This window comes from Equus asinus, chromosome 20 (genome assembly GCF_041296235.1).
Source record: "Equus asinus isolate D_3611 breed Donkey chromosome 20, EquAss-T2T_v2, whole genome shotgun sequence".
NCBI lineage: Eukaryota > Metazoa > Chordata > Mammalia > Perissodactyla > Equidae > Equus > Equus asinus.
Genome location: NC_091809.1, coordinates 61,090,048 through 61,104,966, shown reverse-complemented (window position 1 = coordinate 61,104,966; position 14,919 = coordinate 61,090,048). Strand labels below are relative to the sequence as shown.

Sequence of the window (14,919 nt, the reverse complement as noted above, 5' to 3'; positions counted from 1 at the left end):
TTTTTGCTGAGTAAGACTGGCCCTGAGCTAACATCCATGCCCATTTTCCTCTACTTTATATGTGGGACACCTAACACAGCATGGCTTTTGCCAAGCGGTGCCATGTCCACACTTGGGATCTGAACCAGCGAACCCCGGGCCGCTGAGAAGCAGACGTGGGAACTTAACCGCTGCTCCACCGGGCCAGCCTGGTAAATTGTTTTTAAGAAAATACATTATTTGAAGATGATTCATTTCAAACCACCAGCCAACTTACTGTAAGACATCTGTCAAGTGGAGCAGATTGACTCGTTTTCTCATGTGAATCACAAAATACTTTCTCTGAAATCCACCGTTAGTTTACAAACAGAGAAGGAATTTTGAACATTAGATTGAAAATAAGTATGTGATGATGTAGTTACCAGTCCACTGTCACCCAATTTTCATAGCTATGCATTTGTCACCAGCCAATACCAGAACTGTTAGGCATAAACAGATGGAGGGAGAGTCTCACTCTTTTGACAGAAAACCTCATATGTACTCCCAAAGCACATTCAAAATATATATTATTGAAATATATTTGTGTTTTTCTTTTTGGCACCTCACCCTTTTCCTGGTAAGTTGGAGGCAGCCATGTTGCTCCAAGGACATTTAGGATTGTTTAGCAGAAACGCTTAAGAAAGTCAACACTCAGCTTTTGACTTTCACAATTGGTGTTTGAAATACAGAGCAAAAGAAGTCTGGAGAATGGGGCTTTCTCAAGAGAAAAATTGGTCTTCTAAATCTCAAAGGTATCCTTAAGAGGTAAACTCAAACAGAGAGAGTGACTAGGAATAGGGGAAGAGAACTCAGTCTAAGACCCAGGGGAAGCCTTTGACAGACAGAAAGAGAAAGTGAGAGGCTTCTGTGATTCAAAAGAAGGATGAAGTAGGGCAAGGAGGTCAGATGACAGTGTCCCATTTTTGAAGGAGGTGGGATGGGCAGCAGAACATCCAGGCAAGTAAGGAGAAGGCCAACAAAATCATGACTTTTGTGCATGGCTGTAAAGTCTATAAGCATCTCAGAGAAGCCTGGATTCAGCATGATGCCAGCTGAATGGTGGCTTAGCAGGTAGTGGTTAGCCATGACTCTCCTGGGTGGGGTGGGGGTGGGGGGGCAAAGTGACCCTACACAGAAGCCAGATGGGGAAAGCAGTTGGGCCTAAGTAGGATATGCTGAGCCAGCAAAGAATGGAAAATATCAAGTCAGACATGCCACAGCACCCTGCAGTACTAGAGAAGAGACAACAGATGAGTCTATGAGCCATGGGCTTGAATCTGAAGTGAGAGCAGTGAGTTCTAAGACCAGGCACAGCAAGGGACTGGTGAGGCCAGTGAGGACCAGGAGAAAGAAGCCCTGTCCCCACTGCCACTGCCTGCACTACTATAATAAGCTTCTTTCTCTTCCTAGCTGCTGTTGGTTAGTGGGAGTGAAAAGGAAGAACAGCCCTGATGGAAATTGAATGAGGTGATCCAAAATAAGGCACTTTGAAACTAAAAGAGATGGATATACTCTTAACTGCCAAGTTTGCTCCCCATTCTATCACTCACCAGCCCTCCCTCCCCAACTTCCCACGATCTGCGAAGAAGTCATGAAGAAGTCAAGACACCTTAGAGAGAATTAAGCATTTTTTTGTGTACCATTTTATAATTGTCCTGGATAACAGCATCTGAAAAAGGATCTATACAAAGGATGTGCTTATCTTTTATTTGTTTAACACAGCTCAGTTTCCCTTTCTTTCCCATTTGCTGAATCTTGAGCTGTTCTAGTCTTACCTTTGTGCACAGACTGGGATGTTGAGGTTCAAAAGACATGCAAAGGTAGGGATATTGGTAGAGGGGTAAAGATTGTTTGGATATATAGGACTCTGGAAATTGGTAAACTAAATTTCTTAGTTTTTATTGTCTTTCTTGATGAAAAATTGAAATTTAGCACAGAGTAGAACAAATAGATATCTGATCTTGTGTTTGACAATTTATATGGCATATTTTACCTACTTTCATAAGTGCTGTCAATGCTTCTAAGTTATATTTTTTAAAAACTTCTGGAAAATTAGGTAGGAGGTCAATATCACCTCTAACTCTTCTTCTTTAAGACCATCATTTTTCACACAATATTGCAACTTCCTCAAAAAGGTTCTCTCTGCTTCCAGGATTAGCTATCTCTAACTCTATTCTCCGTATTGCAGTGAGAGTGAGTTTTTTTATATACCAATCTGAATTATGCTGCTCTCCCGTTTACAACAGAATCAAGACTACACAACTTAACATGGTGTAGAAGACCACTGATGATCTGGACCTTGTTTTCTTCTTCAGCCTCATCATTAGCCCCCACCCCCTACTCTCTCTCACCAACAGGTCTATGCATATATGCTGTTACCTCCTGTTTGTAATACTCTTCTCTTCCCGCCTTTGGCATCTTCTGACTCTGCATGCTCAGCTAATTCCTAAACCACTTTTAAAGCATGGCTTCGACCTTTTTCCAAGATGCCCTTGCACACTATTAACTTCAAGCCAGGTGCCCCTTAGCAGGTGCTCCAATAGCTCCCTGTACTTCCTCCATCATAGCACTCACCATACAATATTATAACTATCTATTTACCTGGCTCTAGTCTCCATCCAACTGGAAGCTCAGAGATGGTAGGAACTCTATCTAATGTATTCACTGGTTAGCTCCACAATCTGATAGAGTGACTGGCACAGAACAAAGTAAATGCTTTGAACTAGTTATTGAAAAATAAAATGAGGCCCAAAGTAAGACTTTTCAATTTTTTATTTTTGTGTTTCATGGTCTATTTTTCTTTTATTAATATGGATAACTTAGAGTTGACTACTTTATGCTGATAGAAACTATTAACAGAAAATTTGTAGTTTCAGAGCTGAAAGGGATAATTTGGTCATAGTCTTTTCTCCTTCCCTTCACTTCCCCTACCTTCCTACCTTTCTCTCTCTCTCTTTCAAGTGTTGACACCCAATTAATTGACAGCTATACAGAGACTTAGAAATCAGGAATTTTTTTCTAAACCATGCAGTCACAAATTAGAAAATGGAATTCTTAAACAGCAAAAAGCAAGCTTCTGAGCATATTTATGTTTTATATGCACAGAGAGTGAGCGATAATCTCTTTAACATTTTGTTATCACTGTAGATAATCACCTATGTTTTGTATCGTCAACATGATCACCTGCTCAATAATCAAGGGAAAAACATTTAAGCTACTGTTTAGAAAAACCCTCTATTTCACTTTGTAAGTCATAATTTCTCCTTCCAAAATATGAAGAATTTTCATATTTTTCTTCTGTTTTTTCCAAATTTCAATGAAAAGCTTTTTTTAAAAAAAATTCTTTGCTCTTAATTTTTCTTGTGAATATGCACACATCAGAAAAGTTAAAATACATACAACACTCAGGTCATAAGGAGATACATTATTGGTTAAAGTGATGAGTTCTAAAGACTGCCATGTGAAAATCTCTTTCTACCCCTAGTTATCTTAAATAAAGGGCTTACATTTTAAGTGAGTAATTTTTACCCTACGGAGCACAAGCAAAGCTGCATATTTCTGTTTTGACAAGAATGTGGTATGCTGGTATTAACTCTCTATAAACATTTTTGGTCTTTCTCTTGAATCTTAAAGCCCTTAGAAGAAGAAGATGTACCTTTATATAATATATTATGATCTCAAATCTCTAGTTCTTACCCTAGTTTAGAAAACCTATGATAGATGTCCATTGATTATTTTGCTATTATAAAAAAAAAAACCCTAAATTTTTTATCTACCAAGTTAAAACTGCACAAAAACTGTGAAATCAACTTGAACATAACTGTTATGCTGCTCAGCAGCTCAAATTGATATGTCTTTGAATAATAAAACATGAAGAGAACAAAAATACTATTTCTTAATAGGAATACAGTTCAGTGGGGAGATACTTTAAAATGTAAGTTTTTCTGAGGGAGAGGGTAGTAAAAGGTATCTTTAGTAGCAAAAAGTTTAAAACCACTGCTTTCTATAAATAATTCATAACCAAAAAAAAAAAAAAAAAAACCACCTAGCAGGGAAGTAAATTTTATAGAAAAAGTGATGTTAAGCTTTAAAAATTGGCTAGAGGAAACATATTTAAGTGGGTTTCATTTAGAATAATTTGTTTGCTAAATTGGATACATCAGGATTTGATGTATTAAGAGCAACTTCAAAGGATTACAAAAATAGCTACACAGTGTATGTCTTTACAACTATTTACAATGCCATTTAAATATTTTGTTCAAATCTATCTCAGTACTGACCATGATGCTGATGGCACACTGCAGAGTTAATAATACCATACATTTTCTTTAAAGCAATGGACAGGGTATGCTTTCTTAGCTGCTTAATTCACATTCTCTCAAAGTGCTTTGTCAGTTAAAGCTTTCAACCAGCTTAAAAGCAGTGCTCTCCCTATTTCTCCATGAGTGGAAAGAAAGCAAACAAACTTGTGTTTAACAGTAAGGTCAGCATGACATAAAGCAACAAGAGCCAGTAAACTGAAAATGAGGTTGACATTCTGGGACTAATCCAGCAGTCCAGCAACAGTCTTCCAGACTCCACAGCTGCAGAAGGCTGTGGACAGGCCTGGGTGCAGCCTCCAGGCATGTGCCTGGAGCTCTGCCTTGGAATGTGATCAGCTCCAAGGAGGGGAACAGATCCCTTCATGTTGTTCTTTGCTTTGGCTATAGGATATTTAGACTATATATTAAATCACTGCTACTATAAACTGCTGCTATTTAACTTATCACCACTGCTCCCCAAATTCTGAAATCTTCTCCAATGACAGAGAGGACAGATTGTTAAAGGAAACTGCTCTTGGCTTCTTATTTTCAAATTTTTAAGGCCATGTTGTTTCAGGCCTAACTCTGGAGATACAGGTTCTATTAGCCCCAGGGAACTGATGGTCCGTAAGGCCTTTTTCCTGAGTGTAAGTAGAGATGTGATTCACTATGAACACCATTATCTAGGCCCAATTCATACTACGGATTCATATTAGGGATGCAGACCAATCCAGGCTGGACTGGATCCCATAACATGCGGTGAGTCATCATTTGTTTTACTGCTTTTCATTCATTTTTTGAGTTTGACAAGGAGCAGGGAGTACATTAAATAGATGCAGATGTCAGGTAGAGAGAGACCATCGTTTTCACCAAAACTTGAGTAAGAAAAATACAGAGAAACCACAGAGCCTGAGGGATATTCTTTTCATTAAAATCATTACATGACTTAGTCTAGTGAGGATAAGCAATTTAGGACTTGGCAAACTTTTGCTAGATTATCTGGCTAATATTTCCTGTAAAATTTAAGAGATGTGGAAAATCCCCACATTCAATGGCTATTTAAAAGGCATACTTTGGGAAAAAGAAAGTTATGCCCTTCCTTGGGTCATCTGCTTGTCTATTTCACTTTATCAGTGGAGACATGGCTGTTGGGTTCTTGAATACAAAAATGAAATATCTTTAAATCTGAAAAATTTTTTTCCTGTTTTGAGTGCTTCTTATAAACAACGCTCTGGAGACTGTAAAGATATTTAAAAGGATTTATATTCTATCCTGAAATCTGGTGTGTAAAGGGTAAGTATAGATGAGAGAAATTGCTCAGGTATTCACAGCAAAAACTCTAGAAATTTAATAGCCATCTCACCAAAGGAATGCATGATATCAGATCAAGGCAGACATGAAGATCTCTTCTGGGCATTTTGTATCATAACCTTCTTAAGGATAGGAATGTTATTTTTGGGTTGATGACTTTATCATGATTTCTAGATCCATTGTTCCCTCTTGTGGAATTATTATCATAGTAAAAGTAATCTGAGCATGTGATATAGCATAGACTTTTGGAGGGGCTGTGTTTTAGTTACGCTCTCTATACCTTAAAGAGAAACTTGAAAAATGTCAAAATCAGTACCATTATTCTTAATATTATAATGAAATAGTGATAGGCTCTTTAGATTTCTGATAAAACAGGCCCTAAACTCAAAAGACTATATCTTTTCAGGGGGAGAAATTGATTGAATACTTCTAGCTCTAATTTCAAACCAAAGACATCAAATACTCATATGTATACAGAGATAGAAATAAAGCAACTACATTTTATAGATTCCTTGGTTTCACTATAGAATATAATAGATTAATTTGATAAAATCATAGCCAGAACTATGGCTTAATGAAAACATAATAATAGCTGTTACTATTTCTGAACACCTGTATACTTTTTTTGTTTTCATTTCTGTCAATCGTAAAACAATTGAGCAAAGGCAGGTTTAATCAGAGAGGTTAAATGACTTGCTCAAGCTCATCCAGCTAGTAAATGGCAGAGAAGTGGGGCAAAGGCCTGGATGAGCCCTTTCTACAGATGCTATCATCAAATATATCACTGTAGCTCTGGATAATTTAGAAGTTACAAGTTGACATGCCATGACTATTTGAAAGGCATTGTTTTGGTAAAAACATATTTGCATATCACCTCTATAGCAATAAATTATTTTAATATTAAATGTGAAAAATAATAGCACTGCCTAATTAAAAAGTGCCATGTTTTTCATAAAAACACACAAAAAATTGTTACATAACAAATGATATTGGAGGTGTAATTGCTTCATGCTCAAATGGCTTCTCAAAGCTTTTTAAGGGAAATATATTTATTAACTCAATAATCTATTTCAGTAGGCTTCAAGTATTTTCTGATATATAACCTGTCTTCCCATGATTTAACGTCACTTTAGAGTACTAGAAAAAACATGACCTGTAAAATGAAGATAAAGGTTATCATGACTACCTAGGAATGGAGGCATTAGTAGGTAGGGATTTGTAGAGGAAAAGATTTAGATACCTTCCATTTGGTAATGTCATGTTCTTTTTCAAAAGCTTTTTTCTTTTTTTTAAAGCTTAGCCTGAAACATTACATCCTAGTATTGAGACATCTACATTGTGAATCAAGATCAACATCAAGAATATCAACATTCCTATGAGGTTGCAAAATAACAGTAACCACAATGACAAAACCCAACTCTTCTGGCCACTACATTCTTTTCCCCCACAGTTGAGTGAAATACAAAGTTTTAAATTACTTTGGAAATTAAATATGTGCTGGTGTCATCAAAATATTATTGTAATTCAAAGTAACGAGAATTAGATAGTAAAATAATCACATCATCAATAGTTCTCTGGGTCTATTACTTGAGTGTGAAAGGCTAATGATACTGTTTTTATTTTTTTGGACACACCTACATTCATTTACTTATGTCACATAATCCATTCTGAGAGGGACCACTCCCACAGTGGTAGATTTCCTTTAACCACTGTATATGGGGAAAATTTAAATGTATTTATTGGGATGACATTTGTGGGGAAAAAAGATATTGAAAGCTTTCTCAACAAATGTACATATAAGATTTAATGCAAATGAATTACCCACCAGACTAAATTAAGGAGTTATTTGATATTCATTTTAAAGTTAATATCTTACTGTGTGCTGCATTTGTCTCAGTAAAGTTATACATGATAATGCTTTGCACCTATCAAATCCAAACTGTATTTTCATTTGTACATTCAAATATTTGAGTGCCTACTATTTACCAGGCACTATGACTCAGACCTACTACTAGAGTGTAACTTTCTTTACTTAGAGTTTACTTCAGTTCTAAGTTCTCATAATACTTATTAGCACATTTTCTTGTGCTAATAGACGCCAATAAATATTTGTTGAATGAAATCAGAAATGGGGAAAATTTGTATACTGAGGTTTAAAATACAAACAATTTAGGGCTACTTAAATATAAGAAACAATTGTATCTGTGAAATATTTCTTAAGGAAGGAAATAATACTCCATTCAGTTTTAAAATTTAGAACAGGGAATATAAAGTGTTGTTCTTAATAAATATAAAATGTACTGATATTTTCCTATAATATAGTCAGTACAAGGAAAGACCTTACAAAGTAGAAAGAAAAGGTGGAAAATTTAAAAGAGATGAAGAGAAATGAAGAGACGGAGATAGGGACCATAGGAAGTGAAAGTGATAAAGTCATGCATACAGAGACATGCCTTGCTGTAACAAAAGAATGAGAGAGATCCACGGCCACACCAAAAATAGATAGAGAACATGTCATTCAACTGCCAGTCAAGAAACACTGTTGTCACACCTCAAAGTGGCTCTCAGACTTGTAGTAGAGTCAGAATTGTAGAACAATGCATTGTTGTCATTCAGATGTGCACAAAATACCTGGTGAACCTTAGGAAGAAGCAAATCACTATCTGGAAGATGTAGGGAAGACACTGCAGAAATGATGTTTGGCTGAGTCTTGAGGTTGAGATACAAGTGGGAGTGGTATGAAAGGGAGAGGGGATTCAGGCAGAAAATTGATGGTAAAAAGATTTGCATGGCTAGAACATAAAATGTATGACAGTGGAGGATAAAGAGAGTAAAGTTACAGGAAATGATGCTTGAACACCATTTTAGAGTAACTATTATGTGCCCACATTAAGAAGAAGAGCGGACCAATTAAAATCTAATCTCTGAGGTGGAGCCCAAGGAAAGATATTTTGAAAAAGCTCACTTGGAGACTCTAATGTGCAGCTCTAGTTGAGAATCACTGCAATAGGTGACTCGAAGTCAGTGAACATTTTAAAGTGAGGAAATGGCAAAATAAGATCCTTTTTAGGAAGATAACTGGCCTGGAGGGCAGAGAGAGAATGAGTCTGTATGTGTATAAAGACTTTGCAGAACTGAATGGCAGTCAATTGTCTATTGTAAGATAGATGTATTCATAGAAAAAGACATGTAGATAGACATACCAAGGAAGAGATCATTTTTATACTAATGTGAAGACTATTTGGAATAATTGGATTAAACTCTTATTGAAGGTTATAACCAAGCATTATAAAATTTGTATATTATCTATTTTATTTGCCACATAGATCTAATGAACCCAAGCCAAGGGCCCTGGTTGGAGCTTGTTTTAATCCCTATTTCGAATGCCTTATGAGAATATACTATTTATAGATATTCCACAGCTAATTCTTTTTGTAAATTGAAGAAGTTATCGGTAAGAAACAGTTATGGTGACATTTCATGCCAATTTTTTATCAGATGAAACCACTTTATCTTGTTTTGGGGGCATATTAGTGTTCATTAATATTAATCTATGTTATTGTCCTTCGGTAAACTGCAAGTATTTATCAGGTGAAGAGAATGGGTAATTAAAAATGCATTAAGAAATCAGAGACTTCAGTAAATGTTTTCTATACTGTTTTCAAAGTTACTTTGATTTTCTTAGTAACAACCGTTAATTTGCATAAAGTGATATATTTTATTTGTAAGATAAAGTCCAATTTTAAAGGAATTTTGAAAAAGAATTGGGTCTACTAGTTTTTCTGAGTTGTTAAATATTATATATATGTGTGTGTGTGTATCTATCTATGTATGTTTAAAATTGGTATAAATTACTTCATCTAGAAAAGAAAACAATGATTGGTTTTGATTAAATTTTACCAGTGTATGAACTTGGTTCTTCCTGTTTATATACATCTTTTTTTAAAAAGTGGATCTCCAGTGACTCACATCAGAAAAGAACTCTTGTCTGTCTTCGAAAGGAATATTTTCAGTTCATAAAACAATGTGAATTATGTGTTTTCTAGTTATTATAATTGGTTGTATTATTTTAAGCCAGTATCTAGTATTTCTTGAAATAGCTCTTAAAATTGAATCTAAGGCACTCAAAAATTTTCAACCTGTGATTCATCCATTATGCCTCCCTGAGTGAAGAAAGAGAATAATATTTCTCTCCTTTTTTCTACCCCCTCCCTTTCCCTCCCTCTCCTTCCCTCCCTCCCCTTCTCTCACTCCCTCCCTTCTCACCTTCCTTCCTTCATTCTCTGATTTGAGAAGAAGTGAATAAGAAGCTCTGACTAAAAGAAACATTTCTCAGGAAAGATATTATTACACCGGGGTTAAAGGTGAGGAAATTGAGCATCAGCAAGGTTAAGAGCCTTTCCACGGGCCCCAGATGGTAAGGAGTGGTCAGGCCGCAGACTCTCCTGACTTCCTATTCCATTCACAGTACCTTATTAGAGGACAATTCCCAAAAAAGCTTAGTAAAAAACTACAAAACCCACAATACTGTTGTCATAATGATATGGCTCTACTTAATAACTTCCTTAGAGATTTGTATTTCCAATCTGGGAAACAGTCTTAACATATGAGCTGTTTTTCCTAGTTTGAGAAGTATCAATGTGTTTGAGGGATTTTTGACTCTTTTCTCTGTATTTTTTTGCATTAAAAACTCTTTGGAAAATCTGATGAGGGTACTGAATTTCCTCCTCACAAAAACATATATACACACATAGACAAAATTTTGCATCCTATTTAAAGGTTCATTTTTGTAAATATAATCAAGGAGACAAAGGGAGCTACCTACAAGGAACATATATAATAGCTTTTTATTTTTATATGTTAAGATTTTTTCCTCTAAAGTTGATTTGTTAGATGCAAAAGTTAAAACTCTTCACCTAAATGGTATGAAATAATATGGATACGATTGAGTTTACTTTAACAATCAATTTTAGTACTTTTTCAATCTTGTAAACTCTTAAAGAAAATATGGGTACACAAAAACACTTAAAAAATTCTAATTATGCTTATAAAGGAAAACAAAACCTCATAATTTTCTCTGAAATGTACACAGTATGATATGTTATAAATGTAAGGCTTTGAGAAGAACATTGTAAAAACTCGAGACCTCATAATCCTGACCAAAACAAAAACAGACATACCACAGAATTTAATTTTTTAAAGATAAAAATGTCATTCACTTTTTATGAAAGAGAAGAGGTTTCACCATCCCTGCCAAGATTTTTGGTAATTGTGCAGCAATAACTTCAGTCATCATTTCTGGAAATTCAACACTCAGTGCCCGAGACTGGATAAACGTATTTAAGCAATACAGATGAAGCTGTTTGACAAGCTGTTGGTTTAACAAATGGATAAGAAATGTGAGAAAAAGAATAAATTGATATACTATTCAAACATGGCAACTTACTTTTCTAACAATATAAATACTTGTCAAGATGTTTTCTTCTTACTAAAATGAAAATAACTCCCACTCTCTAGAATAATATATAAAATATTACATACTCACAATGAAACATTTTGATGGTCCAGAAAGATTTAAAGAAACGATTCACAGTCCAATAGGATAACCACTGTGAACATTTTGGTGTATTTCTTTCAAGTTTTTTTTTCTTTTATACATTTAGATAGACAGACCCAGGTATATACACAATATGCACATATGCATATATATTTCTAAAAATGCATAAAAGTCTATTTGTTAATCTGGCTTTTTCACATAACAATACTTTGACTCTTCCTATTTCAATACAAACAACTCAATATAATTCATTTTAATATAATTTTAATTTTTGTCAAAGTAATTCATGGACATAATCTAAAAAGTCAAATAGTTCTGCAAGACTTAATAGCAATAACAACGAAACCCAGTGGTTTCCTGATGTAAGTCTTTCTATCCTTATTCCAGCTCCCCAGATACAACCACTTTCAACTTCTTTAGCCTGTCTTTTAATATTCATCTCTGTATTTATAATAAATTTTGTTCTCCAAATTTTACATTATTGATTAATTTCCTATTATGGAAAATGAGGACTTAGCTCTCTTATAATATACACCTTCCTCCCCGACTATATATACTTTCTCTTCTCCCCATTCTCTATATTGTTCTGTCTCAATTTTTGGCTAAATCAATATCCAGGATTTATATTATGTTTTTTATTGTTTCCTGCTGGATTCTATTTCCTCTCTGATATGATTTATTTTTATTTTGGTGGAGCCAATCACTTCGTCTTCCTCTTTGCTTTGTTTCCTCAGTGTTTATCACAAAGTCATAGTCAAATTCTCTGACAGAATTGTAAAAATTCACCTTAATATGTTCATATAGTTCCATCTTTTCCCAGTCCTGGTATCCTGGAAGCCTCTGCATTACTGTTCTCATCTAGACTAATGATTGCTCAGCCCAGTTAATGTGCTGGCCATCTCTCTGCATCTCTCCTGGGTTGGATGTTCTACTTCTTTTGCTTACTCCAGTGTTTTGTTGTAAGAAATCTTGTAGGTGTCCTTGAGAAAGGTTGTATCTGAGGTAAGCTCTATGAGACCTTACATGTCTGGAAATATTTTTACAATGCCATTGTATTTGTTTGATGGTTTGGCTGGGTATAAAATTCTTTGAAGATTTTCCATTCCTTCAAAATTCTGAAGGCACTGCACCATTGTTTTCTGGGTTCCAGCATTGCTGCCGAGAAGTCCAACATTATTCTCAATTCTGACAATTTGTGTGTGACTTGTTTCTTTTCTCACTGGTGTATTTTAGGATATTCTCTTTATTCCCAGTGTGCTGAAATTTTACAATAACGTGCCTTGGTTCAGTTGTGCTGTGCCTGTATACTGGGCCCTTCCAGTCAGAAAACCCATATCCTTTAGTTCTAGCAACTTTTATTTTATGATTTATTACATAATTTTCCCTCCTTGATTTTCTCTATTCGTTCTTCTGGAAATTCCTATTAATTGGAGAATGGAACCCCCTGGATTAATCCTCTAAATTTGCTATCTCTTCCCTCTAATTTTTCATTTCTTTATCTTTTTTGTTATTTTTTTCTGGGATTCTCTGAGATTTATATTTCAGCCCTTCTATTAAATTTTTAACTTCTGCTCTTCTTTATTTACTTATCCAAAAGTACTTTCTTGCTGAAAGTTCCTTTTTAAGTATTTTCTATTCTTGTGTCATGGACACAATCTCATCCTTATTTCTCTGAATATCTTAATTTTTTTGAAGCTTTCTTCTGTTCTCTGTACTAGTGCTTTTTCATTCAAATCACTTTTTTTCTGTTTATTTTGCTTTCTGCCTTTCATTTCATAGGCTTTACCTAAATGGTGAATAACCTTTGGCTGTCTGTTTATATTTAGGAGTAAGGTCTCAAATTTGACCTGGTGAGTGGACAGCTTTTTTTTATGCCTTTACTGTCCTTTTGGAATGGTTTCTAAACACAGCAGCAATAAAAGTTGTATTCTATGTGTCTTGACTAACCACATATGTCTTGTTTGATTAATCCAGTCACGGTGTTGGGCATTTCTAGGGTTTTTTCTCTTGTATAAGCAATGCTGCAGCAAACATCCTTGCTTTTATATCTTAAATACTTGCCAATTATTTATTTAAGATAAATCCTAAAAAGTAGAAATTTGAAAAGCATGACAATTTTAACTTTTGCTATATACTGCCAGATTATCTATTAGCATTGTCATTAACTTATAATTCCATCCAAAACAGTATGAGAGTCTTATTCTCCACATTCATGCCTTTACTTTTCCTGTATATATAAAATCTTTTTTGACTTAAAGCAAAAATATTTTAGAATATATTCAGGAAAATGTATCACAATTCCTATCAACCATTAAATTACCCTCAAATTATACAAATACTAGTAAAAGGATATTTGGGTGATCTACATCAAAAATGAAAAAGCACAATATAAATTCTGAGCAGTGTGATGCAAATACTGTTTTAAAATACAAGTACAAATATGAATTTGAAGAAACTATATGAAGTAAAATTCAGATTTAAGATTTAAAAAGTTATAGAAATTCAGAAAATAATCACTGATATTCTACAAAACAAAATACTTACATCATGCAAGGTATCAAGAAATTTTGTAAGTTGGTAGAAACGCTGTGAACTAGAAACAACTCCTTTTTGCCTCAAACCAATCGCCTTGATGAGCTCTCTAATGTAGTTTGATCTCATCTCTTCAAACTGGTTTTGACTTCTTAGTCCTTCCAAAGGAACTGTAAGAAGACAATTACAAGTGGCACTCATGTTTAAAAAGACATTAGCAGTTTATAATACAAATTTCTGAGTTATATAATGATTTCCTTTGATATGTAACTCGATGCAAACATTTTAAATGCAAAAGAGATAGTGTTATTAATAGTTTTAGGACATGTAAACTTCTAGTTCTCTGCAAGAATATAAGAACAAGTAGGTAAGTTAAAGAACATTTCAGCTTAACTTATTTTAGTGCTGTATCAGCAGATTGGGCATTTAATTTAGTTAGCATGTGCTCAAAAAATACTTGCTATGATTTAGTTTACAACAGCATCTATATGTTGAGTCTTCTTTTTCTTTCTTTTTAACAAATACTTGGATCTTTCTGTAAAGTCTTGTCTTCATATAAATCTCAAGTATTTCTCATTAAGATTATTCCTGGCTAATTTATTGTTTTTTGCTGTAATTTTAACATTGCTTCACTGAATTTTCTAACTCCTTCCAGCTGATATGAGAGAAGGCTATTGATATTTGAATATTTCTTTTTATCCAGTCACTTGGTTATACTTTATTTTTATTTATTTTTATTTCTATTTAAAATTCTAACAGTTTTTGATTGTCTTTTGCTTTCTTGGTATACAACAATAGTATATTCAAATAATATCTTCCTTTTCCCCTTTCCAATAGTTGTAGCTCTCATTTTTGCTTCAGGATTCAGTGCATTGTTCAGGACATCCAGAACAATATTAAATAATAATGGTGATGGCAAATATCTCTATTTTGTTGCTGATTTTAATGGGAATGCCTCTTATGCCCATTATGATGCTAACTAGTCATTTAGATATTTACCTCTGAAATCTTTAATTCATATATTCCAGATCTTAGGCACAACTTCTTATTCTTACCGCTAGTTCTCTTATTTCCTATACATTGTCAATTCACCTACAGCTTTTTTTCTTAAATCTTTTAGGTCTTTCTGTTGTTACTTGTCTGAGATGCCCTGGTTAACTTCTTCAGCAGTGCTATTAGCAGAACTCCCAATTTCCATGC

General features: G+C 34.4%; 1 protein-coding gene across 2 annotated transcripts in view; it reads right to left on the bottom strand.

Moving 5' to 3' along the window:
- Nucleotides 1–10,463: 10,463 nt before the first annotated feature.
- The window catches only part of PGR (progesterone receptor), a 67,994-nt gene continuing 63,538 nt past the window's right edge, over nucleotides 10,464–14,919 (bottom strand). Inside the window, exons 7-8 of one of the 2 annotated variants that reach the window (XM_044752698.2) lie at nucleotides 13,732–13,889; nucleotides 10,464–11,001 (exon numbers count right to left, since the gene is read on the bottom strand). In XM_044752698.2, coding sequence (XP_044608633.2) covers nucleotides 10,846–11,001; nucleotides 13,732–13,889 — 314 coding nt within the window. In that variant the 3' untranslated portion in view covers nucleotides 10,464–10,845. Of the gene's footprint in view, nucleotides 11,002–13,731; nucleotides 13,890–14,919 lie in introns of those variants that run through there. The other variant, XR_011495712.1, reaches the window with a different exon arrangement.